Below are 26,807 nucleotides of genomic sequence, written 5' to 3'. Positions count from 1 at the left end.
TATTCACTCAAAGCACTGGAGTAGGTAGTGTTGTCATGACTGAAGCCTGAGCAACTGTTGAAAATTTTGAACTAAATAGACTTACATGGTTCTAAGTCTAGTTAAGATGAAATGTTAGTTAGGTGAAATTTTTCTCTTCGTTTGTGAACCTCAGCATTTCTCTACATATCAAAGGTTCATTGTTGGGGCTGAAAGTTCTCCTGCCTGTTGTCACAAAGCATTTTATGGTCAGAGGTCATTGCAAATTATTTGTTCTAGAGAGGAAAGGTTCTTCATACCAACCACAAGGTAAAAGGAGGCAATTACCTAGAATAGACCAGAGTCTATTAAAGTCATAAAAGATATGTCTTTATCCCAAAGAAGGATGTTGTGTTGACTATTGCATCCTTCACACCTTCTTCAGCCATTTCTGGAAATTTGAGTGATGTGATTGCTACAGAGGAAGGAAATGGGAGCTATTCAGTGAAAGTAAAAAGTGCAGTAAATTTACCAGCATGTTCTTAATGACAGTATAGCAAGCACATATAGCTGAGTTTCCAGAGTTGTATCCATGTCATTTTTTTTCCCAGAGGCAGTGTAATCAGCTAAATGACTGCATTTGTGCCTTTCCAATAAAAGTTTCCTACATATTTCTGCATAAGAGATATTCAAAGAAAAGATTCTTCACAGAAGGAATACACCTTTGGTTACATGCTTTGTGTTTTCCAAACCCCTTTTGATAAAAACCTTGAAACCATGAATTGAGCCTGAGCTAGAAAAAGAGTTGTGTCTAAACAAATGGTTGAAGTTTCATGAAGCTGTAGGGGTTTCAAAACAGGAGATTATGGGAGTGCCAGACAAACATAACTATAGGCAACTCTATCTGCTCTGCTCATGATGATGACAATTAGGATTTTGTGGGAGTCGATTGCTCAAAGAAACTCACAGATTTTGAAAACTATGAGAAAGGTTGCTGCCTTCTAAGAAGAATATTATTCCATCTTGTGAAGTTGATTTGTTCACATGATTTGAGAAGATATCTAAAACTTTAATTTGTGTAACATTCTTGCACTTGTGTAGAAAAGCCAAAAAACCTAAAAAATTTCATTGCAGGCTGACTTTGCTATATTTAGGTGTTGTATGTGGTGTTTATCTTTCCATTTTATTTTGCTGAGGTACAAAAACTCTTGGGTATCAACACAGTGCTATAGTCTGTTCACTGATGCACAAAGAGACTTTCCACACAAAGCTGTGGAAGCACTACAGGCAGTCTGAAGCTACAGAGGATTCTGTTAAACTGCTGCTGCCATACAAGGATCTGACAGGCTGTGCAGGTCACAGTTCATATACACACAGCCATTCTCGGATACAATATTGCCCACATCATAAATGCCATAGATTGATTTGAGGATTACAGAATGAATAACAAAAAGGTTAATTGAATTTCCTTGTCCAAACTTGCTAGCTCTAACTGTGAAAATATAAATGAGGATCAATAACAAAAAATCCCCATCTAAAATAACCTATCAAATTCTAAGTAGGCCAGGGAATCATGAAAAATGAACTTTGCTATAGACCAAAATGATGGATGGAATAAATTCTATCATTCTGGCATACTCAGAGGAATATCCTGGTATAAACTCTCTTATGTTTTAAATTCAGCAACTGTTCAATCTAATTTTATGCTTGGTACTGATGAGAGTTGTGGAAATGCTCTTGGGTGACAAAATAATAAATAAGAATTAGGCTAAAATTGGAAAATTACATCTAAACATCAAACCAAATAGCTAACAGACAGAAAATGCAGCATCTGCAAAGCTGGAGTAATGCTTTTATGGACACAAATAGTGTGCAAAAAACATAAAGCTACACTAAGCAGTAATTTCTCTGTATTATCTAAATTATATATGCAAAGACTTGATTTATGCATTTGTGTTGATAAGTATGTGTTCAAATGTAAGGGAATTGCTTGCTTTACTTTCAAAGCCTAACCTCAACTGATCTGTATCTTTGACTAAAAAAATTCTGAAGTCAATGCTCAACAAGACCAAACTGACTAGTTTTTTGTTACTAATTAAATGTAACAGACTGTTTAAATGTATATACTGTTTAAATAGAAAATAAAAAAAAATAGAAAAAAACATAACAATCTAGAAAATGGCAAAACACTGTCCAGTTTTGCTAATAAAACCTAGTAATAGAGATGAAAGTTGCTTTAAGACCACTGTGTCTTATGAATACTCATTGGAGGCATGGAAAGGCATGAAAACTCTTGTTTGCTCCAGAGGCCTCCCTTTGTTTGGTGTTGGCACTCAGATGCACTTATGCAATGAGCCCAAAGATGGAGTGAGAGAGCCTTTTACAGCACTTCAACAACTCGGTAGGAAAACAAACTTCAGTGAAGCAATCCCTGGGTAGGTTTCAATTAATAATGGACTTTGTACTTCAGCAGCTGAATTAAATGTATTTATAAAAAAGAAAGCAAAGGAAAAAAAACCCTGTGTTAAAATAGAACCCACAAAGCTAAATGAAAGGAAAGACCTCTGTCAGTTTGCTCCCATAAGAGAAACGAAGGTGACATCCAAGTCCACCAAGGTGCTGCCTTACCCACTGCTTGGGTACATCCTGTGTCTGCTGGCGGGGCTAAACAACAGCAGCTGCCAGAGCTGGGACCAGAACCCCAAATGAGTGAAACACAGAAACTTCTGCCAAAAGCCCCCCTATTATATTTCCTGCTCTACACAGACCTATCTTTAAATTCAGGGACTGATCTGATTCTATCTGGAATGAAACAAATTAAGGAGATCATAAAGGATCTTACCAACAACACTAAATAGTCTCTGGCAAGGTTTCAGCAGAGCTCCAGTTGGAATAGGATGAGCTCTACAGCCCTCTACTCAAAACCATGTCAGGTAAATTCTTCATTAAATTCCAATCATTTGTATTAGGGTTTATAAATGCTAAAACCCTGGTACTGAGACCAAACAGTACCCTGCACACCAGAAGTCTGTGAGTTTACAAGGTTTTTCCTCTCCTGTGGCACTGGAAATTTATAAGCTCTGCTGTAGTTCCTGTCTCAATATAAGATACCAGGTGTTACCAGTGTTATTCCTGGCTGTTGGAAAGACTGGTCTATGCTTTATGTTTCAGAAAAAAAAGCCAAAGAAATCTGTATCACCAAACACAGTAACATTCCCACTTCCCACTCTCTAGTTTAATTAGTTGAGATGAAACCTCTTTACCTTCCAGGGGCATCTCCCTTTTCATCAAACCAAACTTCTTCTCCAGAAACACCAATGAATGAGGATTTGAGGAGAAACTCCAGGAGCTTGCTGCCATCAATTGGCTTCATAGCATCACACAGTCCAACATGTCCAGGGCAGAGGGAATGATGCATGTTCTGTAGCCCATAAGCCATAGCATATATTGCATTGATGACAAATCCCATTTTACTGTCCTGCACATAATTTTCTTCTAAGCTCTCATTGCCTACAATGGTAAGAAAAAAGGGTTGTTATAAAGAAAGATGAAATTACACGATAATATGAAAACACAACGATATATAAAAGGGATTTCCTTCTTTCTCTTATAAAGCTTTAGAGGCATAAACAAGGTGCCAGTCGGGTATTTTTAATAAATAAATAAATAAATACATACATAAATACATAAAACACTTGCCCACCACGACCCCAGAGATCTTGAGTTCATTAAAAGTGAAATGCTTCAGCACCTGTTTCATCAAGTTGTCATCTTTTGTTTGTCATTTTTTGGAATTTTTCCTTGTCATTCGACAATCTTATTTATTTTAGGGAAGGTTAACCAAGAAGATAGATTTCCACTGAAATAATTTTTAAAGTGCTTTCCTTGAAAAATTGACTTTTTGTTACATTTCAACTTTTTATTTTTTAATCTCATGTTTTTGAGGCTCGAGAAAGCAATGTCCCTTTCAGTGTTAATAACTGAACGATGTAAATCAGCATCACTTCTCCAGTTACCAGAGACAGTCCTTTCAGTTAAAAGTGGTACTAGGTATGCCAGTATGGGATTGCTACAGAAAGTCAGCCAAAGTTCGTAACGCTCAGTTTTTGTGTAAGTGCAGCAGGAGCAGACACTGAAGTCTTCCTGGTCAGAAACAACGTGGCAGCAGAGGTTTTCTCCCCACATAGGTTTTCTCTCTGATCTGCAGCTGGGCCAGCACTGTCAGAGGGTGCTGGTTTTTGGCTGCACTTCACATCAGACCCTGCTGGGGTCCTGGGCTGCTCCCTGCTTGCCTTCTGCCAGCTGAGCTGCTGCAGAGCACTGCCAGCTCTGGCCCCAAGGCACTGCAGACCTGTGCTGCGGGGTCCCGAGGCAGCTGCAAGTAAGAAACCTTTCTGGTTTGTTTCTTCCCCCTCGAGTCATTCAATCACAATATGCTCCAAACCGCAAGCTGCTTTTATCTGCAGGCCTCCCACGTTACTCGATGTTTAACAGGCAATGGCAATCCGGTCTCTGGTATTTTGTCTCAGGAGCACCTTGTGCACACCAGGGGAGTAGGATGTGTGAGAGACTAGCTGTTAACTGACACTTCTCGAATCCAGGTTGGAGAAGGTGTTTGTCATTTTAATTAGATCAAAGAAGGTAAAAATCTGCAAGTTCACCAAAACTCACAAGTAAAAAACTAGTTCCTTACCCTAATGCAGCTATGATATGGCTTTCAAATTAAACCATGAAGACTATCCTTCATTTATCATTGGAAAAGGCTCTGATTTGGTAGGTCTTCTCTGTTTGCTTGCCCGAAAACTCAGAAATTTCAGCTGGGAATTCATAGGACAGCAGACATCCCAAATGCAGGGATGTTTGTCTTGCTTTCCCTGGGTTGCATTGCAGCTGGGCAAGGAAATTTTGCCTCAGTAACTATTTTCCAGATGAACTTAACATAGCAAACAGACGTGATGGTGAATTTAAAAAGCTTTGTGAATATAGCATAATCTGACTGAATGAGTTCATGTGCTCCTCACTACCATATATTCACCAGCAGCACCACCAAGCAAGGAGCAGCTTGAAAAAAAGCAGAAAGAAATTCTTTCCAGAGGCAACGTATCTGCCACTTTCTTTGTGAGAAAAGGTTCACAGCTCCCATTCAAATCCCATGAAACAAACACCACTCAGATTCATGTTGAGAAACACAGAAAGAATAAAAAACCTTGTATGCAAGATGACAGAACATTCACCCAGGGAAGCAGAGAGCATGCCAGTGCTTTTGCACCCTTGCTTTATGTACAGCACAGCCTTGACATCTGTATGCCTGTACATGCTAAAATAGTCTCAATAAATTATCTGTCAGTGTCTTTTATCAGCTGATTGGTTCCACAGGACTAGCACACTGTGAATTTATCACTAATTCTGCTTTCTTGTTGGTAGAAAATGAAATTGTTCTCAGTCCCTAAGTGAATGAGACACAGGAAGAACCTGGGCTTGGCACAGCATTCCTCTTGTGGAACTCCTAAGCAGCGGGTTGTGGAAGAGATCACAAAAAGCAGATAGTGCACAATGCTCACTATCTACTACATGAAAGTTTATTTCAGATCTTTCTCAATTTTTTTAATTAGTTAAAAAAGGATCATCAACATCAGTAACTCTTGCAGGAGATAAGGATAGCATCCATGTATTTCCTGAGGCAAGCCTTCATGTAGGTAATGGAGGTAGAAAACGAAGTGTAACAGGATTTACCAATGTTTAAAAAGAGGCCATTTCCCTAAAGTATGTGCTGACTCAGCAAAACATGCTTTGGATTATCATATTTCAATATAATAAGCACACTTCCAAAAGAATAAACATTTGATGGTGGAAGGATTTCCTTTTGACTATTTTGGAATTAACACCTAAATGAAGGTTGCAAGCATACAGTCCCACACTACAGAGGTGACTGCCTTAATGTCACCTATTGAAATAATTGTATTGTAGTGGAAAGCAACATGTGAATTGTCTGAATGAATTGCCTCCAGATCAGTAATATAAAAATTCTTTTATGTAAATAAGACATTTTCCAGTAAATCCAGAAGGAGAAGTCATGTTTTCCCTAAACTCAGCTTCCCAGAGTCAAAATCCACTCTGTTTAATTTTCGTCATTATAAGTTCTTGATACACTTATGCATTTGAATTTGTAAAATTCACTTAAGACAATCAGAATTGTGTGGGTTTTTAAAACAAAAGAAATCATGTAATTGTGTTTAGCCAGAGACAAAGCAATGTTCAATTAAGTTTTCATAGGGCAAGTTTTCAATAAATGCAAAAATATTACAATATTTGTTATTTGCTGTCTCTTTAACTTGTATTTTTCCTCAGTAAGTCTTTGAAATGCAACAAAAAGTAAGGCAGAACCCTGAACAGTGAAAATTCTTTTTTTTCTTTGTTTCTCAGCCCTTGGAAGAAAATGTCATTGCTCTACAGAGACAAATAGAAAAATATTTTCTCAGCTTTCTTTCTTTCTTTTTTTTTTTTTTCTTTTAGAGATCTTAGTATTCACTAAGCAAAGAAAAGCTGTAAGTCATAAGTCATGTGAATATTGGATTAATTGAAGTCACTCAAATTAGACCATTAATTTTTGGATGACCTTGAATAATTTAAGTGTCCTAAATAGCATGCTTAATTTTCTATTGGATGTAATGCAAATCTTCCTTTAATAATTTAAGTTTAACAGCTTCTCAGTAGTCTGGGTCATTTTTTTTATCACAGTTTTGATTTTAGTCTCTGTTTCTGTCAGTAAATCCTAGAGGATGAGGGCACATACACACATACACTACTAACTGGAAAGCAAAAGAAGGAAAAAAACAACAAACAAAACCCAACAAAAAAACCCAAACACCACATCCTGGCTGCACACAACTGAAAAATGCTCCCAATAGTGCTAAAAGTGATGCTGAAGTACAGGTAGAAGGAAGGAAGGAAGAGAAAAGAGTCCAAATTTTCATGAAAATCGCTGTTAATCTTTCCATTTACTGTAATGTATCTCACAGCTAAAGAATCCCAGTTTCAGCTAAGTCCTTAGAAGGATGTGACTGTGAAGCAGCCACGAATTTAATTTGGCTTTTACTGTGAAGTCAGCGTGGAGCTAACAGTGCTCTTGAGAACAGAGAGTGTATTTTGCAAATCCCACTTGACAACCTGAAATAAAGAAAAAATGTGCTATTGGAATTACGGCAAGACATGAGTTAACTATCATGTAAAAGTAAAGATGGGAGATGTCTCTTGATATCCAATATAAAACTCAACACCAAATATTACTTGTTTGTAGTCCTCAGAAAGGTTAGGGCAGGAGGGAATTTGTGATGGAAATAAATGTAAAAACATTTTGGTTGGGGAATCTAGCCAGTTGGCAAATTTTGAGCAAACACAGACATTTGATAAAGAACACAGTCTGTTCATAGATGACTCTTGATTAGCTTAAAAAGCCAAAATCTGTTCAGCAAAATTGTTATAAAGGACAATATTTCATCTGGAATAGGCAGACAGTTTTATGATTAACTATGGTCATCTGCTGAATATTTAGGGTGAAATAAAAAGTTACCAGCTGTCATAAAAACCATCTTCATTTCTGGTGGTCCTGACAGAGGTATGAACATATTAAAAATTGTATATACTGCTTTCTCAATTTGCAGTTGTCCTTACCAAGACTGCCATGCTTCATGGGAAGGCCAAATGACATTTTTGATTTGTTGTAAGTTACAACACGGGTGAATTGAATATGAATTGCATGAGTTGCATTGAATATGAATGCTAATTTATGAAAAAAAACCAAAAAAAACCAAAAAAAAAACCACCTGGAAGGACAATTGGGGCAAAATTGCATTGAGAAAATAAAATTAAATAAAAAAGTTTCCCATACTTGGGTTGCATATGCCAAGGATTAAAGAGGGCTCCCCCCAAAAAATGCAGGGTATGAACTGGTAGAGCACTGCCCAGGCTCCTAGCAAATGTCCACATCCATGGGACAAATTGTGGAGGCAGGTTCCCTATCCTCCCCTTCAGTCCCAACAAACACTGGAAGAGGCTTCCCACAGAGGTGGCCAATGCTTCAAGCCTGTCAGCAAAATGAGTAACAGAGGTTATAATTTCTCTAGATTTGATAAGTAAGATGGTGTGTTTAAAACCTGTGCATCTTTTGTTCTTTTCTCTTCTTATCCCCTTTTTGATAAAAATTACATTCTGTTCATTAATATTGTATGGCTGAATGAAATCTGCACATCTTAAGAATAAAACGTGAACTTTTGTTCCTGCCACTGTACTCACTATGTCCAAAAACAAGTCACAGGCAACAAGTCATTTATTCTATATGAAAACATCCAAAAACTTCTTCCAGTCCACAATCAAATATGCAGTAACAGAATTCCTGAAGTTTTATTTTCCTATGTAACTGCCTGCTTTCCAAGCCCTTTCAAGCTGTAGCTCACTACCTTTGAGGAAGAGGCCAGGATTTGGTGACTAGAACAAGCAATCGTGGCTCTAGTTGTTGTGGACTGTCTCAATGACTTTGCTGTCTCTATGTGCAAGCTATAATGTGACCACCAATAACTTGTGGAAAAATTATCTCGGGAGAGCATACTTTCCAAGCCAAAAGATGTTCAGAAAAAACAAGGCTTTGCTTCATTCTCAATTTAAAAAAAATGTGTGCCATTTTCAAGAGTGAGAATTGACAGGCTGAAAAATTTCTCACAGACCATAATATGTGTTTCATTCAACCTGCAACAAATGATCCCATCATGGTAAATTATTGTTTCTTTTACGGTTTCTGTTCCCAGAAAACCAGTTACTATTCTGTTTTCAAACAGAACAGGATATGTACACTGGTTACTCTTTACTTCTCGCTTTGATGTCTGTATCTTTGCAGCAGGGAGGCAAGTCCAAGAGGCAGCTAAACACAGTGAGAGAGAGGAGAGGTCCCTCACAGGGATCCCATACACAGAGGATGGAGCCACCAGAAAGGCACAAGATGAAAGGGGTAACTCAATTCCCATTGCATGTGAACTATTTGTTTGTCTGGACTGAGCTCCTCTATTGGTAAGGAAAGGCTGAGGAAGGATGGAGTATTGTCATATAGGAAAAGATCTTTCCTTAATGTCCCCCTGAGCATCATGTTGCCACTCTATAGGAAGCAATGCATTTCTCTATCTAGAACTGCGAGTTCCTGCACTTTTTGGTGAGAGGAAGCAGAGCTTTCATAGGAGAGGCTAAAAGGAAATAATATCTTACAAAATGCGGGTTCTACACCAAATATTGAAACCTGCTGATAAACATTTGACATCTTACAGTACTCATGAAGTAATAAATGAAGTTCACGGGGTTTCCAACTTTGTTTTCAGGATGTCATTAAATCCAAAAGGTTTTGCTTCCATTCTTCAAATGGTTTTTATTTTGCCAAGCAAAGAGATTAAATTCATGCAATTACATTTGATGTATTTTTCCCTGAAAAGCTAGGATATAATTACAGCTACCAGTTGAGACACCCTGCTATTTTCTTTTTGAGAATGGTAAAATCCATGAGACTCTCAGATACTACTGCTTTGTTAAAGCTGGTGAATGTTGGTTTTTAATTGGGATTACTAGTATTTCTAGTCTTCTATATAAAACTAGAGAGAAGAGAACAGAAACACCCATTTGAAAGCTGGGTGTTCAGCAACAGCTCCTCAAAAATTTGCACTAGAATTCTCTAAAGCATTAACAGGATGGTAATTGCACCAGTATTTGTATGGAGGGGTTTTTTTAATCATTAGCAAATTTATTCAAATCACTGATGGAATGTTCTCTTGAAATAAAGTTCATATTGAATTTAAAAGGATTTGGGTTTTTAGATTTATTTTTACCAGCGTATTTTTACAGATGTCAACTCCATGCCTAAAAGAAACCAGAATGTGAATTCAGCCATCAAGGTACAAGTTCTCTCTCATTTCAGATATCTAACACCTTTGAAGATTAGTACCCATTTTATGTATACTACACACCACCAGTGTCTTCAATTTCCTTGCTGCTTTTGTGAGTATGCCACATTATTCCCCAGTGTTCTAAAAGAGGTTCCTTTTGTCTCTCCCTGTGTGTCAGAAGGAGTGGGGAAAGATTTAATTAAATTTGCTTTCTTGCTTCTCCATATCATGTTATGTAAGCACATTAGGGCTTTAAGAGCTTACTGTCAAAGACTTTGGAACAAGTCTGGCATACTCAAATACAACAGTGCCACAGTGAAGCTGAAACATTGTGAGGAGAAATGACTGTACAAGAAGCTGACTCACTCATTAATCAGATGTAGAGCAAGTGTCAGAGTCTCTAAGCACAGGGCAGGAGAAAGGGGACTCAGCAGTGCTGCCAGCCCTATGCCAAGTCTGAATTCACCCCATGACTCCGGAGCAAAACAGAAGGAAACGGATCTAACTCCTCCTCCTTCATTTACCAGTCTGCAGACTTTGCTGAACAGACACAAGAGTCTAAAGTTTGCTCCCCGCTCTGCTCTTTCTGCCTCTTCCATGGGCATTCAGACTCTCACACAACTATTTGACTCCAGAAGGAGCAGCAAGTGACAATGCACATAGCTCGTGCTTATCCTGAGGGAGATGATGAAGACGTGTTCTAGTGTGCCTTTGTCCAGGAGAGTAGAGTCTCCTTTCTGAGACCCAGAGAAGCCAAGTAGGGGATGAGAAGACTGTCACCTTCCTAGGGCTGCCTGCAACCTCAAGTGAATGTGAAGACTGGGCATGCCTGATGCCACAGGACAATGCAGGGGTGAGCAGACAGGGCATGTCTGGGTGAGATATTAAATACTCAAAAGCACTTATAGCTGATGTGCAATGCTGCAGCACCTGTCTGCCTTCAGGAGAGGCTGGAGGAAGGCTGGAGGCCTTTGCAGCAACAGCCAGCATGGCTTTGTCAGAACTGCAGCACTGGAGTTGGAGGCTGTGTTGGAGAAAAAAGTTATTCTTTTCCCCTTCCCCTTAAATCCCCATTTCCTGCTCTGTCTCTTGTGTTTAGCAGTGAAAGAAAGGACTTGAAGGCAAATAAAATGCAACACCTGAGCGCCATGCTAACAGCACATCTGTCTGCATGCCAGGAGCCCCAGGAGAGTGTTGTCTCTTCTTTCCTTAGCCTGCCCCTGGCAAGGTGTAGCTTTCCAACACCACAGGTTTTGCAATCTACACAGATCGTTCCTGTGAGTTTATAACTCCGATCACTGAGAGCCGAAAAAACTGATCACAGAGTTGAAAAGTTGCAAGTATGTAAGTCCACAAAAGCAAGAGGGAAAGGAGCAAGAAGCTAGGTAACAAGCAGAGAAATTTCACAAGTTCATGTACAGGGGGACATGTTAAATGCAGCTCTGGAGAAACCCACTTAGAGCAGATGGCTTGACAGAAGCTCATCAGCCTAATAAAGCTTCTGTAGGGGATGACATGGCCTGAAGCCTCTGTTTTTCTTCCCATTAGGATAAAATTCCTCCTAAGAAATTTTACTTACCAAAAATACAGGATTTATGGCCTTATGAGGATGATATGCTGAGATTCCTTCTCTAAACAAGCCTGCAAGCTGGCATTTGAAACCCCTTCTGTACACATCCATTGCTATGAACTGTTAAAGGCTTGGCAGGACATTTTAGCATTACTTCCCCTGGTTCCTAACGTTCAGTGGAATGATCTTGATGAAATATCTCTGCAGCGAGGACTGGTTTTTAATGAAATAGAAATGGAAGGATCTACAAAGTACAGCTCAGTGCAAGGTGAAAAAAACTCAGCCCACTTCAAAGAATTAAAAAAAAAAGATTCATACTTGTGCTATTTGTGTGTGTACTTCAATGAAATCAGCTTGAGAAGTACAATTCACAGAATGTTAACAGTGAAGCAAGATAACAAAAACCTGCCAAAAATGCTAAGTTTTGAAGTTATTGTTTGCCTCATTTTGGCTATTATCTTAATTCCTGTTCTTTGGAATTAATACACTGGGAAACAACAAAAGAAAATAACTGCCCCTATTTAAAATAAATCACTTCCTGTGTCTTACACTCCCAAGTAAGTATCAGTACAAATGGTTTGAAAGGAAGCATGACTTTGTATTGTGCCATCATTTTCATGGCTGCAGTCATGTGCCAAAACAGAAGTATACTTAAAATGCCATAATGAAATAAAGTTATGGATGTTCATTTTTATGCACACTCTAATAAAAATGTTTGGAATCAACTCCATCATGAAGCAAGTAAGCTGTAAAAATATTTCATCTAGTTGCAGATCATAAAAATAATCAATATTCAGCCATTCTAGCTTATGGAAATTCATCCCTGATTAAAATACTGTGATCACATGTTGGAAGGCTCATGGAACTGACCAGGAAATCACATGGTAATACAGTGGCTTATTATGGTCAAATACTCAAACATGATACTCAAGGCTTTAAACTAGAAATCAATAAAATATTGATTCTGAACTTAGGAATCCATCAAGTCAGAAGCAGTTTAGGCTTAAAAGAAATCTATACTAATTCAGATAGTTAGGACATAACATTAAATTACATATTCATTCTAGAAAAACAAAAAAAACCAAAAAAACCAAAAAAACATAGAAGAGAATGTGAGGTGATTCCAGCATCTTTTTTTTTAAACAGAGAGCAATTACTATGAGAGCTTGACAAATAATAATTATGATTAATTTGTTTTCTTCAAATGCTGGACTGTGTACAGTCTGTCTGCAAAATGACCACAATATGTTCTTTTACTTATTTGAAATTATTATTCACCTTCTGCAGCAATATATTATTTCTCAGTTCCTATTTTAATTAAAAATTAATATTTCATCCTATAATCAGGAATAAAATATGCCAGATGATCTTTTTCTTTGATTGAATGGTTTGTATATGTAATCAACAAAGATGCTGATTTCAAATCCTAATATAGCATTTGAAATCCATCTTGTTATTTCATTAACTGGCCAAAATTTAATGCCAGCAAAGGCATTTGAATGGTCAGGCTCAGCCTTTGCATTTAAAGGACATAGACAGCAGCACAGTTATTTTAATGGAAGATTCACAACCAGTGGGAATGGAATGGAATGGAATGGAATGGGTTTTGATTTGTCTCAGCCTATTCAGAGGCTGTATTCTCATCTGGTATCATGGGTTTTGTTGGGCAGTTATTTTGGGGTGATGGTGGTATTCTTCTTTATTATTTTCTCTTATTTTCTTCTGTTCCCTTTCTTTGGAATACAAAAGCAGAGGATTTACTTTGTTGCTATTACTGCGTCTCACATAGCTACCTCTGTCAGTTAGAGGTCAACAATAAACTATCTCTGAGCTTCTCTCAAACTCTGCAGGGTCCCACAAGTGTCCATGCTCCCAAGGCCTCAGGCACCAATTTCACCCTAATATTATTTACTGTAGTTATTATCACAGAGACCTTGGATCTGCCTTCGTCCCTTACTTTCTTCACAGCCTTCACCCAGTGCCATGTGGATCCTGACCAAGAGTCTCTAAGATCAGGATTCCACAGAGACTATGGAATGACATGACCTGATCTGAACTCCTGGGAAGAAATAATTAAAAAGAAAGAAATCCCAATCTTCAGTCTTCCCCTCTCTCTTAGTTAGCTATGTAACCTTGCTGCCTTACTCGCATACTCAATTAAAGACATATTTAGAACTACTATTCTTAACAGATCAGTTATTTGGAACAAGCCTAGCAGATAATAAATTGCTGCTATTCTTATATGAGACAGGAATGAACACACTTAAAATCAAATTCATTTACAAATGTGAAAGAATGTATACAGATTTTTATGCTATTTATCTAGTTTTAATCAAGTTTTCACTCTTAATAAAAAGAAAAAAAAGTTGATTCAGATACCCTTGTAGATGTTCCATTGTAACACATTACAATAGAAAAATAGAAAGTTCAGAAAATAGGACTGATTATATTTCAGGTGTCATGTTTTTTATATGAAGCCTGAGACCTTGTCTGAAAGAAAGAGATGGAGCTCAGTAATTGTACTGCAGCTTTCAGAGTATGTCCACCATGCAATTATCCACCATGCAATACTTAAATTAGGAACCTGAATATGTACTCAGGCACCTAATTAATTGACTTGATTAATGCCTGAACTTCTCTAGCTGCTGTTGACTTTCATAGAAATTATGGGAGATCAGTACCCTTAAAAATCAGGCCAATTTATCTAGGTCTCAGAACATGCACTTGAGGAGCCTAATTTTGAGCATCTTCATCAGAAAATTCTGATTCAGATTTGAAAATAAGCAACTTTCATATTAATCACAGAATATATTACCCAAAAATGGGGCAAGGGAATTTTCAAGAGATCTCTTCTTAGTAGATGTTAAATATATGGCACCAGCACAAAACCCAAAGCAAAAGTCAGTCTCTTTAGATGAGACTGGAAAAATATTATGATTGTAATAAAATACACATATTCATCTGTGCTCCTATGTGGCATGGAGACAGAAAATGGAACAAATCACAAACTCTCTTCCCTCCATTGATCTAGATTTGTTAATGTCTAAGTAGTGGCAGTTGTCAGTGTATGGTCATGAGATTCTGAGGACTTCAAAATGTGAGTCAAAATCTCATGTTAGTTGACCAAGTACTTCCCTCATGGTAGGACACAAACTAGCTGGCATAACTGGTGTTTTCCTATCTTAAATTCCAGTGGTTCTGCATGAGTACAAAGAGCAGCCAGGAAAGAGATCCACTATTTACTGTGCTTTAAATCACTATTGATTTTAGAAGGGCTTCAGAATTCTTGTCTGTACCACCCATCAGCCAGTACTACTGGGTTTTTCTTTCTTTTGATTTCTTAAGTTATTATTCTAAGAGAACAAACTTTCTTCTTCTCTTCTGTTCTTAATGCTAAAGTGCTATTAAAACTACCAGCATTAGCTGTCAGAACACAAATTAATACAAAAACCAATGTGCCTTACTTCTGCAGAAATATAGCTTACTCTAAATTTCTCCTTTGCCAAGTTTGCTGTTGGTTTTGGGTTTTGTTTTGTTTTTTGTTTTTAATAGTCCATATCCTCATACAAGACAGCCTCTGTGTGAAGGGCTGGCTTCCTGGAGCCACATGGACATCCAATGTGCAAGGTCCAGGCTACACAGCAGTCCTGCAAACATCCAGTTTGTTACAGAAAAACCCCTGGCTTCCCGGGACCAAAGCCAGATGCTGCAGCTGCTCTGGAGCTGCAAAGTGGTCCAGACCACCCTAACCAGCTGGGCTATGTTATAAATTAGCAGAGTACATTCACAGTTTTTGGTGAAATTAGGCATTGTTTTGAAATGATTGTTAGGAGCACCCACGGGTTTCCTTTAACCCTTGCAATATGCAATCATTTAATCACAAATACACAGATCACAAAGACCCACTTTACTTTCCCCCCACCCGGACACTTGCCCAGGGCTGTGCTTGGTAACACAGAAATGATCCTTCTTAAAGCTAAGCTAAGATTAGGAGTTTCTGGACAACATCTGCAGAAGGACAATGCATCACTGACTAGCAGCAAAGTAGAGCTAAGCAAATCAGAAAACAAAATAAGTGGCCCTAATCTGTAGCCACATGTCAAACTCAACAGAAAAACAGAAGCAGAATTCTTTCTGACCTGAAAGAATTTTAAAAGCATCCATTTTAGCCCACCTCTTGTTTTCCTGGGTGTAGCCAAATGTGACAATGCAGGAAACACTGAAGTACTTGAGATCTCACAAGAAAACAGGCCCCTGTGGTATGAATTTTTAGACAAAATAAGCCTGGAAAAAGCAGCAGACTAAGCTGGCCTCTGCAGAAAGTAGACTGTTCACTGCCTAGCATGATGTGTACAGTGTTACTGCTTCGAAGAAAACAGCCCTGCTTTTTCATTCCTATAGAGCTGAGCCTGAACCCAGAGCTAAATGGAAGCTTTGAACCTGTGGGTTCCTCCAAAGCCACTTTCTACTGTATGAATCTCAAAAATCTCAGCAGAGGAAACATTTTGAAATCATCTGGTCTAGTGCCTTGCTGTGCTACAGTGGATTTCTGGCTCAGCCAGCAACGCAGTGTCGATGCAGTATCTTATTTTTCCCTAAGTCTCTCCACTAAACAGACTTCCGCACTTCCCCAGACATCCCAGTATGAATGGGAAAACAGAGATTTATTCTAGCACCCCTGTTTTTCAGACTACACACCTTCCATCAGATTATTCTCCCTGTGCATACCAATACAGCATATTCTGAATAGGAAATTCTGTGGTTTTCATGGTTTGGGTTTTACCACTCAGGCTCATAATTTATTGTTCTTTATGCCACTGCTTGCCCACAATCTTTTAAGAGGAACCCATTTATTTTAAGAATGTTACTGGCTATTTTTCAGAAAATATCCCTGTGTGCAAAGAGTATCTCTAGTCTGCAGCTAGACAGGTGTGAGAATGTGGGACTGTGCCTACATGTGTTAGCCTCCACTGCTTCTCCTTTGCACCTGTACCACTGCTTCTCCTTTGCACCTGTATTTATGGGGTAACGCTGCCAGTAATGACAGCCTGTAAAATTGCAAGCTGAGTTTAAAACTTTCCACCTACAGGTAAGTGAGGAAATGGGAGATATCATCTAATAAAAGACATGGGGTGCTGACAGAAAGCAGTTTGCCTTGTGTTCAGATCAGTTACTTGTGTTATTTCATCTGACTGACTTCCTCACTTGGTTAAATGTTTATATCTCTGCTAATTGTTCTGATGCACAACCTGCACAAAAAATTGATTTCTAGGAACAAGTCAATTTTTGTTTTAATTGTGTGCTTTTGTCCTCACTGTGCTCCTGATAAAAGCTTAAATCATCTGTGGCAATCTGAGCAGTCAGGAGTGGCCCCGTCTCTAGGTGCAGAAGACAGGAGCCTGAAGGGAGCATGATTCAGGTGTCCTCTTCCTTAGTAGCACCATCAGTTTATCCATGTAATGGAAAAGGGCCAATGTCACAAGCCTACCTGAGGACTTTTTAATCCCAGAAATGCAAGCTTTTGCTGTTAAAATCCAGAATGGAAAATGTAGGTGTAGATTCAGAAAATTTTGTCATATGCTGCTGTAATATGCATGGTTCTGTAAACTGTCTTCTATGCTGGTTACAAAGGCACATGTATATTGCTCCTCTCCTTTATTTCATGATGATGTCATTTTTTTTTGTTATGGGTCCCAAAAGAAGAAAGATATTTATTTTTATTGTATACTTATAGACAGCCTGGTTTAAAAGTATTTTTGGAAATAAAAAATATAAGGTAAATATAAGTGCTTTTTTTTTCTAAGCATGGACACAAAAACTAGAACCAAATGAGCAAAAACCTGGCCATTATATCTTTTCCAAATAATTCACATGATTTATCACAGATAAGCACAATATTAATCCTCCTCATCTTTAAGCCTTAAAAGCTGCCTGTAACATTGGGAAATAAAATGAAACTACAACTCTCCTGTCTTATCTGCTGTAAAAAAGACTTGACTAAGAAAAGTAGCAACTAGAATATCTTCAGACAAGTTGTCCCCAGTGGGCTTTGTTCTAGGTGCCAGTGACATTGTGATCAGTTTTGATCACTCCTGGCATGACTAGGATCTTCTGTCTCCTGCCTGAGGAAAAAGAGTGTGATACAGGATCTAAATATGTAATGAGAATGCAAAGCAGAGGTGAGCATGAATAAGTCACAGGATACTTAATGTAAAATGGATTTTTAAGAAATTCTGGCATGTCAATAACTTGATTCCTTCTTCAAGAGCTTAAAAATATGTCTCCTATACACCAAAAAGGTTATTTACCAGCAGTGGCTAACTTGGCAGAGTGCACGCCAGGCTGTTGTCTTATAATTACTTTTTCTGAATTATTGTAGTGGCAGTAATTCCTACTGTAGGTGCTTCTGCTGATGAAAAATCTCATGGGACAGGTGTTCCATGGAGGAGCTCAGCAGATGTTGAGATAAAAAGAATGTTCTCAGAGAAACACCTGCATACTTGTCTGGCACAGCAGGATGAGCCCTAATAATGTCTGCTGGATCTAATTTGCCCAATTCTGGAAACAACTCAGATCAGCTCTCACTGGAAATGCATTGACTCCTTCAGAAAAGTGTAGAAAAATCAAGTAGACATCCTGGAGCACATTGTCCACTGAGAAGATAAAAGGAGAACCCCATGTCATCTCAAAGATTTATTAGAAGTAGGGCGGGTATTAAGAAAAAAGTTCTTGATTAAGAGAAGCTCTGAACTACATTATTGGTGGCCTGGATGTAATCTGAAAGATGCATTGCTCAAGTACAATTGTGTCTCAGGATGGGAATAGGCAGCCATCAGTCTTCTGTCTTCCCATATGGTGCAATAAATGCAGTCAGGGATAACTTCACAAACAAAAACAGAAAAACAAACATCATGACAGGCATGAGTAGAGGCCCTGTAGATCTTCTAAGAAAGATGTTGTTATGCTTTTCCTTGTTTCAGCCAAAATCATTGGGAGGGGCTGTAGCCAAGACTGTAATGTTATTCGACATCATCTTACATCATTGCCAAGGTGAGGGAAAGCGACTTTCTCTTATGTTTCCCTCCTGTGGGAGAAAAGTGATGTGGTGGGGAAGAGTTGGTTGGGATTTGTTGCAGTTTTTCATGTAAATCATCTCTTTGTTCCTTTGTCTTATACCTTCCATTGCTATAATTGTACTGCTGTTGTTCACTTTCTTATTTCATTTTTGTTTCCAGTAAATTTTTCCTATCTTAAACCATGACTTTCACCTTTTGTGCCTCCATTCCTGAACCAGAAAGAGGACGGGGTGAGTAAGCAAGTGGCATCTGGTTTGGGAGAGTCTTGACAAGGGCACTGAATTGGGGAGTACCATTTTTAAACCACAGATATCTTATGTCAGGAAAAAAGCCCCAAAACTTTTCACTTAAATTATAAGAGCTTTGAGTCTGGATGGGATAAAACTAGTTACTTTTTAATGAGTGGGTGATAATGGTGGCAAACACTTAGGGATGCTTCTCAGAGAAATCTTAACTAGAGGCTGACAATCCTACCTGATTTCAGAACCAATTGTTGAAATGATTGGATAATATTCCACAGATAGAAATACACTATTTGAGCTGGTATGTTCATGTAACACTGCACTGCTTTTTGTATTGCTGTGTGGGTCTCTAATACCTAAATCACCTCAGCCCTGTGCTCCACATCTCTTTCAGATTATGGCCATACCAAATGTAGCCCAAGGTCTTTACAGTCACAAAATAATCTATACTTACTGACATTTTTTTCTCAAGAAATATGACTCTGCTTTATTCATACCAAAGCATAAATTACTCTTCTGGAATATTTAGCCTTCTTCCCAAGCTTCTTCTGCTATCATCATGTTCTGCTCATGATTTAATACTTTATGACAATTTGTGGTGGTCTTTCAGAACTGGCCAGGTGTGGTGAAAGTTTATGCCTGCTGCAGAGAGGAGATGGGAAAAGATACACCTTCTCAGGACCAAATTTGACACAAGAATAGGGTGGACATACAGATCCTTGGCAGGAGTAATGGCAAGCAGCATTCTATAAGCAGGATGCCAACAACAGCACAACCAGTGACTGAGGCATGTGATTATCTAACCACTACCACCATCCTTTACTTGGCCCTCATCAGGCTAGAACACTGCATATGGTTTGTGAATCCCTAATACAGAAAGACACTGATAACCTGGACTACACCTGCAGCACAGGGCCATCAGGATGCTCTGGAGCTGCAATCCTTGCCTTTGAGGGCAGGCTGAAGGGCCTGGCTTTGTTCAGCCTGAAGAAGAGATGGCTTCAGGGGAACCTTACAAAAGGACCTCATACATATGGAGGGGTTATGAAGAAGAGAGGGGCAGGTTTTTCATAGTGAGGTCTGGTGGAAGAATAAGAGATGATATGCATATCTTGAAACAAGAGAGGTTTAGACTCTCTCTTTAGACACGAGGCCAAACTTTTTCACATTCAAGTAGTGGAACAGGTTGCCCAGACACACTGTGCCACCTTGGAGGTTTTCAAGGCCTGATCAACCTGGTCTGTACTGATGACTTACCATGCTTTGACAGGCAGTTGGACTACAGTCTTCCTGAGCTACCTTCTAGACTGAGTGATCCTATGATCCTTGTGACTCTGGATGCACTCAGACTGATTGCTTGCAGTTCTCTTGGGCCAAGACATGAATTAGCAGATAGAGAAATCCTTATGGCATGACCAAAAGTATGAGTAAGCATCCTAAAGGGAACTTGGACTGTGACTTCCTTTGGAACAAAAAATATCTACATTTCTTGTTCTTATCTGCAACAAATATATTCACTGACAAATAACCCTTTGTCACAAAGATCAATTGAATCGATGAATGAATCATGAATTGCCCACTTTGTTCCACTTTGCTCTATTGAAAAATGTTTGTGCTGATTGCCTGCCAATGTATTTTGTTGTCCCAGCAGATGAACTGCTGTGAGCGTAATCTGTTATTTGCATCAGTTCCATTACCAATTTCATAACTGTCTCTTGTGATGCAGAGGAGGACTCAGCCCACCTGGTTTACATAAACTCCAGCCATTGTATTATCTGCCAGGAGGAGAATAAGGCATTTTGTAAAAGAGCTTTGAGATATCCCTGCAAGTGTTTGCACTGCATTGAGTTTTACATCATTTTTGTGTGAGTATGTCTTGCATTTAATTTTGACCTATGTGGGCTCACCACATGCAATAGAGGAAGATCAGCCAGTGTACTTTGTGTGGAAAAAAAACCCCACTTTCATTTGGGCTATCAGATTGGGAAAGAGAAGTCTGTTGGAAAAATACAAGTTCTACAAGTCTGTTGGAAAAATATCTGAACTCTGTTGACTGATGTACACAGTCTATCATCTGTGTACAATCTACAAAATGCAGAAAAGGGTGTTTTCTGATTAACTGAGATAAGTAGGGACTGTTCCTTGGGGCAGTGACTGAGGCTGTGTGCTAAGGGAACTTTCTGTCAGGTCCATCCTGAATCAGATACTGTCTGAGTACCTCAAATTCAGAAACAGGCTTTTTTGTTACAGTTAAAACACTTTGTTCTGTTCTGACTTTTCATCTGAAGAGAATGAAGAATGGTGGGAATTTCTGTATTGTGCTGTGTCAGGGGTCCATGCAGAGTTGTAAGACATGCTTTGTTTCCTACAGACTGTAGCAGCTACATGGGGTGCATTACAGGTACTTTAGTGGCTCAGACAACTTAAGAACAACTTTGTACTGGAAGAGATTTTGGCCTGCTAGATATCCAGGAAACTCTAGGAGAATATCCATATACAAATGTGTGTTTTCTACTGTGGTACATTGACTTCAGCTGGCTGGCAGGTGCCCACTAAGACACTTTCTCACTCCTCCGCCTCAGCAGAACAAGGGAGAAAAATATATAAAATAAAAATTAAAACCCCACAGGTCAAGATAAAGTTAGCTTGATCAAAAAAACCCAAAGACCCTGTATGGAAGAAAAGGAGAATGTACTCTCTAACTCTGTCAGCAGATGATGTCCAGTTTCTTCCTGGGAAATAGGGCCTCAGTGTGTTGTTTTGCAAGACAAATGCCTTAATAACAAACACTCTCCTGCCTTCTCATCCTTTCTCTCATCCTTTATTGCTGACCATGACATCATATGGTGTGGAAATTTTAGTCAGTTTGGGTCAACTGTTTTTTTCTCCCCTCCTCCTGTCTTGCTCACTCCCAGCCTATCAGCCTTTGAGGGTGGGGTTATGGGATGGGAGAGAGCTTCAATGCTGTGTGAACACTGCTCAGCAGTGCCCTGGAAAAACTGCTGTGTTACCAACACTTTTCTAGCTCCCAATACAAAGTACAGCACTGTGAGGGCTGCTGTGGGGAAAGTTAAGCCAATCTCAGCCAGATCCAATATATCTACGTGTAATAAAATTTCTATACTTGAATCCTATTGAGGAAGAATATTTCCTATAGCAGCTGGAGAAAGAGGGAAGGAGAGAGGGATAGGGAAAGGCATTCTGTTACAAGAGGCACTTGGCTAAAACATTGCAAAGAATGAGTCAAAAAGAGCTCCCACTCATTTGGCTGCCACCCAAGTGGGAAAAGTAAGTTGTTTAATTTTTGCAGGAAGGGATGATCTAAATGAGCAGTAACTGCAACAGTCTTGATGGATTTCTTCCCTTCCCAAGAATTTTTTTGCTACTACTACTACTTAGTTCTAGTCATCCAGATGAGCTATTCTGAAATTGTGGCAAACTGTTAGGCATCCTACAGCCTTCATGGAGTAGAGCACACTCGGACTTGCTTCCTTTCAATAGGGCTTACAGCAGATATACTTTTCTTTTCCCCCCAAAATATGCATGTACATTCAGGGCTCAGTGTAATATGAGAATTCCTGAAGGACAACATCAGTCTTCTCAGAGACTGAATGAGGGAATTCCAGCAGTAAGTCCTGTAATCAGAGAAGGGAGATTTCTAGGAACTAGCTTTCCCTTGCTTCTTAGGGAGTATGCAATCCTGAGCTAATGCTGACTCAACAATAACAGGGTGTGAGAAGTTGCAGATGCAGCAGCTGTAATTGCTTGAGGAGAAGTCCTTGCCTATCCATGAATGATAAAAATTGAGCCTCACATGCCAGTGGCAATTCTGAATAAATTACTCAGTAAACTGATTAGATTGTATGTGAGTAAATTATAATGGGCAGTAACTGAAAAATCTCAACAGATACAAACATTGCTATTAATCGCCTTTTCAAAACATAGATAGGTTGAAATATTGTGAATATATTTTAATAAGGTATTCAAAGAACAACACTGTCTTTTCTATTTTTTTTTCTTGCTTCTGTCTGCTCCTAGGAAACCTCTTGCTGTGTTAATACAATTACACTATGCTTGCGTATCACAAGAACCTTTAGTAATGGTTCTTTTTTTCATGATATAGTTTCCTGAGATGTTAGCTCTCCACGGAAAACAAACTTGAGTAGTATTGCCTTTGATAATTGCTGTTTGTGTCAAACTATGGGTGTGCTTTGTTCTCAGTAAGGACGAACAGAGCACTTCTGTAATACAAAAGAGGTCATGACCCAGAGACAGCCACAACACCTGTTAATAATGTACATCGACTCCTGGGACCACAGGGGACTCAACTTTTTTCCATGATGCATGGCCCTATGTGCCTTTTCATAGGAATATTGAGGTAGGGGAAAAAGCTCTTAGCCATACTGGAGATAAGGTGCTTGATACCAGTACTGGTTACTGATTCTTTTCCTAGGGTGACATAGGAGTGGCAGCAGTACTTAAATTTGTAGTACCACGAAAAGTCACATCATCTATTGGCAGTTTTAATGGGTTTCAAATATTAGTGCTTATTGTTTATTGAGCATCATGGATTTTCTCCTTCAGATTTGTGTACAGAGATACTTTGTGAAGGAGGGGAGAGGCAAAAGACTCCTTATTTAACAGAGAGTTTGTGAAAAGTCCTGCCTCCAAATCTGTGAGAGATGAAGAAGGCGGTTTCTTGGCACTGTCATACTAGACCTCCTTAGAGAGAATGTCTCCACCAAACAGTTTTGAAGCTGCTAGTATTTAAAGTGACATTTTTAACCTTCCAGAAATGTCAGATAAAGATATGTTCACAGAAAGCTTTGGTGGTGCCAGACAGTCAGCAGTCAGATCTGTGTAGTTAAGTAAAAATAAGTATTGTATTGCCCACAGATTTGCTGGGGACATGGAGATATTTTGATTCTGTAGGTATGTCATTATTGGGAAAGATACCTTGTGATGCTTCCCTTTGGTGACTTGAGACATTTATGGATTTTTTTAGTTGTGTGTGATAAGCCTGAGGGTTATCAGTGGTACACCACCAAATTTAAGAGCTGATTGCTTTTCAGCAAAGCCTAAGAAGTATCACATATTTTGAGGTTTCATGCAAAACTTGTAGACAAATGGTTTTGTGTTTCACTAGTATTATCAGAATTTAGTGGTCCCTGACACCTTGAGAACCCAGAACACTGGGCAGGCATGTGATGATACCTCTTCAGAACTCCTCCAATGTCCAGTGATTTCAAACCTGGGATATCCTGAAAAGTTTGGGGTGAGATATTTTCTTAATAAAATAGCCTCCACTACTTTTCTTCCATGATTTTCTCTCTCTCTTCTTGGTTTTTTTTTTTTTTTTTTGGCTTAAGTACAATTTTAGAGTCTACAGCAATCACTGTCTGAAAACTCACCTACGTATTCTGTGCAGAAATCCCCCACGTGGGCCATTTTGAAGTCACCACGTGGGGAGTTCCCTTGCCTTTGATCCACCAGATAAAAGGTGACTGTGATGGCTCAGAATCAGTTTTAGTTTCATAACGAAAGAGAAGCTGGATAACAAACTACCCATGTTTATAACAGCTGCTGAGATGTCTCAAAACTGAACCTGTGTTCATCAGCATGAAACTTATTTGTGTAAATGGAATGAACAAAACCATACAATTTTAAGTTTCTTTTCTTACAAAAGAAGGCTGTGCATTTGCACTGTGCATAAATCACTCAACTCTCCTTAGTAATTTTTGCCCCTGTTGGCCTATATCAACTTCTTTGTCTGAGTTGAAGCATTTCTAAAGCATGTTAAATATTTACAAGAAAAAAAATCAATATTTTGGTAAAGTCTAAAGTTAGTAGATCATTTGAGGAAAAATTATCAGTATAAATGCAATATGGATTTAGCCTTTCTGGCCTGCTATTAGTCCTTCAGTGCCCAGACTGGCCAGCCTGGCTGCCAGTTAGCACATCAGGCCAGTTAAAAGTCAGTGACAGTATTTGGTGATGTGCGTCAATGGTGAATAGGAGAACAGTGGAAGTCCTTACTAGCAAGTATTACTGATAGAGAAGGGAAGAACTAGAAAATATGGGAATGGAGCTCAGAGAGCATGAGAAGACCAACCGAGATTACTGCTAGGGGATACAGGAGGTCAAAATGTAAAGAATATTAAAGAAATGGATGAAAAGTAAGGCTTCAATAATTTTGTTTCTAAGGAAATAACTTCCTTACTATCAAGTATACATTTTTGACTACAAATTAAATATTTGTAAACTACAAACAAAATATTTGGAAAAATCATTCAGGAAATATTTCATAGAAATATCATTGTCTCTCACTTAATTTACTAATAAATTTAATCTTACTGAAGATTTTCTCAGACTCTGAATGGAAAAGAAAAATTGTCTATGCAGAGGTACATTTTCCTTACTATGAGGTAAGAGTTATTTTCATCTGTAAGACTTTTTTTTAATGTGAATGCTATATGGTAGAAACAAACTGTATATACTTTAATAGGTTAAGAAAAAAAAAAAAAGGTAAAACAGATGACTGGCCAAATTTAAAATTCATCAATTTTCCTTAAAATTGGTTTTCTGGTGTAATAATGTCTGTGAATTTCCTGATTCCTCAGTTATCAGAAAAGCTGACTTTGAGGAAAGCAAGTATAAATTTGTTCATATTTTTGTTGAAATTTCATGTCTCTTTATTTTTTACAAGCCATATTACAAACTTGGGCACTCAGACTTAGCATAGCCCTAAAACATAAAATGGTAGCGAGTCACTCTATAACAGAGCAGAACAAAATTGAGATAAGGCTGTGCAACAAGCACCAGATGTACTCCCACCGGAGCTAGGATTATTATCTGTACAATTTGAGGTCACCACCTTTCTTTTCACAAAATAAACAAAAAAAAAACCCAAGAACAAACATTTAATTAAAAACCAACCATCCAAACAAAAAAACCAAACAAAAAGCCAATAAAACAACAACAAAAACCCAAACCAGAACCAAGGAAAATTTTTTGCCAGAGCACAAATTCAAAAACCAGAAAAATATTTGAAATGTTTGACAAGTTACCAGTGCAATTCTTCTGGAAGTTGGGATTCTCTAGCGGGTGCCCTGGGATGCGGCACTGGAATCTGTGCTGCCAGAACTCGGGAAACCAGGGGTTGCGGGTGTTGGTGTCCAGCCGCAGCTTCAGGTAGTAGTCATCAAAGGCCAGCACCTCGGGAGACTGCAGCTTGATGGTGATGCCTCCATTTGCTTCGGGTTCATAGCCTTCAATGACTTCATCCCTGTCTGCCCAACCGTCGCTGAAAAGAGGCAGAAAACCACTCATTACACAAACACAGAAAGCTGGTTTTGGAAAAGCTACCAGCCAAAGGCAGGCCAGCACCCTTGGAATGAAGTGAAAAGAGGCAAAAAACTGCTCGTTACACAAAGACAGAAAGCTGGTTTTGGAAAAGCTACCAGCCAAAGGCAGGCTGGCACCCTTGGAAGGAAGTGATTAATGGGGAATCTAAAGATGTAAAATTCAGGCAGAAAAAGCAGAGTGATAGCGACTTGTAATGAGCAGTCTGACTGATTTCGTGCAGAGTCCTCATTAACTCATCCAGAATAATGAGGTTTTATCCTTGTCCTTCTGGAAAGGTTATTTATCACAGCTTGTGCTGTGATATCCCTGTGACTGAAGAGATTCTGCTTAATTTCTGCTGTCCTGTAAGAGGTGGAAACTGAGAAAATTATTGTTGTTGAAATGGAAAATGAGCCAGAATCCCAGATTTTTTTTCAAAATAGACCTCAGCATGCGTGGATCATACAGCTAGAAGAGCAATTCAAATCAAACATGACATGGGAATTGCATTCTGTTGGTAGAGAATGAAGTAAGACTACTTGACCAAACCAGAAAGAAAACCACATGCTATTCTCCCACTGCATGGGATTTGCGATAAAATGCTTCCCCCCCCCCCCCCGCCCCCACATCGTTCTTATTTTTATTATTTTTTTTCTCTTAGTTCTTTTTTGTTAAGAAGAATAGCTTTCTGCTTTAC

The 26,807-nt window shown here is 38.7% G+C and overlaps 1 protein-coding gene across 6 annotated transcripts in view; it reads right to left on the bottom strand.

Annotated features, from left to right (window-relative positions):
• Positions 1-26,807, bottom strand: part of GRM1 (glutamate metabotropic receptor 1) — a 180,220-nt gene that overhangs the window by 41,867 nt on the left and 111,546 nt on the right. For all 6 annotated transcript variants that reach the window (XM_038132729.1, XM_038132733.1, XM_038132735.1 and 3 more), the window contains exons 4-5: positions 25,834-26,069; positions 3,222-3,468 (exon numbers count right to left, since the gene is read on the bottom strand). In XM_038132729.1, coding sequence (XP_037988657.1) covers positions 3,222-3,468; positions 25,834-26,069 — 483 coding nt within the window. The remainder of the gene's footprint in view (positions 1-3,221; positions 3,469-25,833; positions 26,070-26,807) is intronic.

This window comes from Motacilla alba, chromosome 3 (genome assembly GCF_015832195.1).
Source record: "Motacilla alba alba isolate MOTALB_02 chromosome 3, Motacilla_alba_V1.0_pri, whole genome shotgun sequence".
In the NCBI taxonomy this organism is placed as follows: domain Eukaryota; kingdom Metazoa; phylum Chordata; class Aves; order Passeriformes; family Motacillidae; genus Motacilla; species Motacilla alba.
Note: the sequence above shows the minus strand (reverse complement) of the source record. Positions and strands in the feature narration are given on the sequence as shown.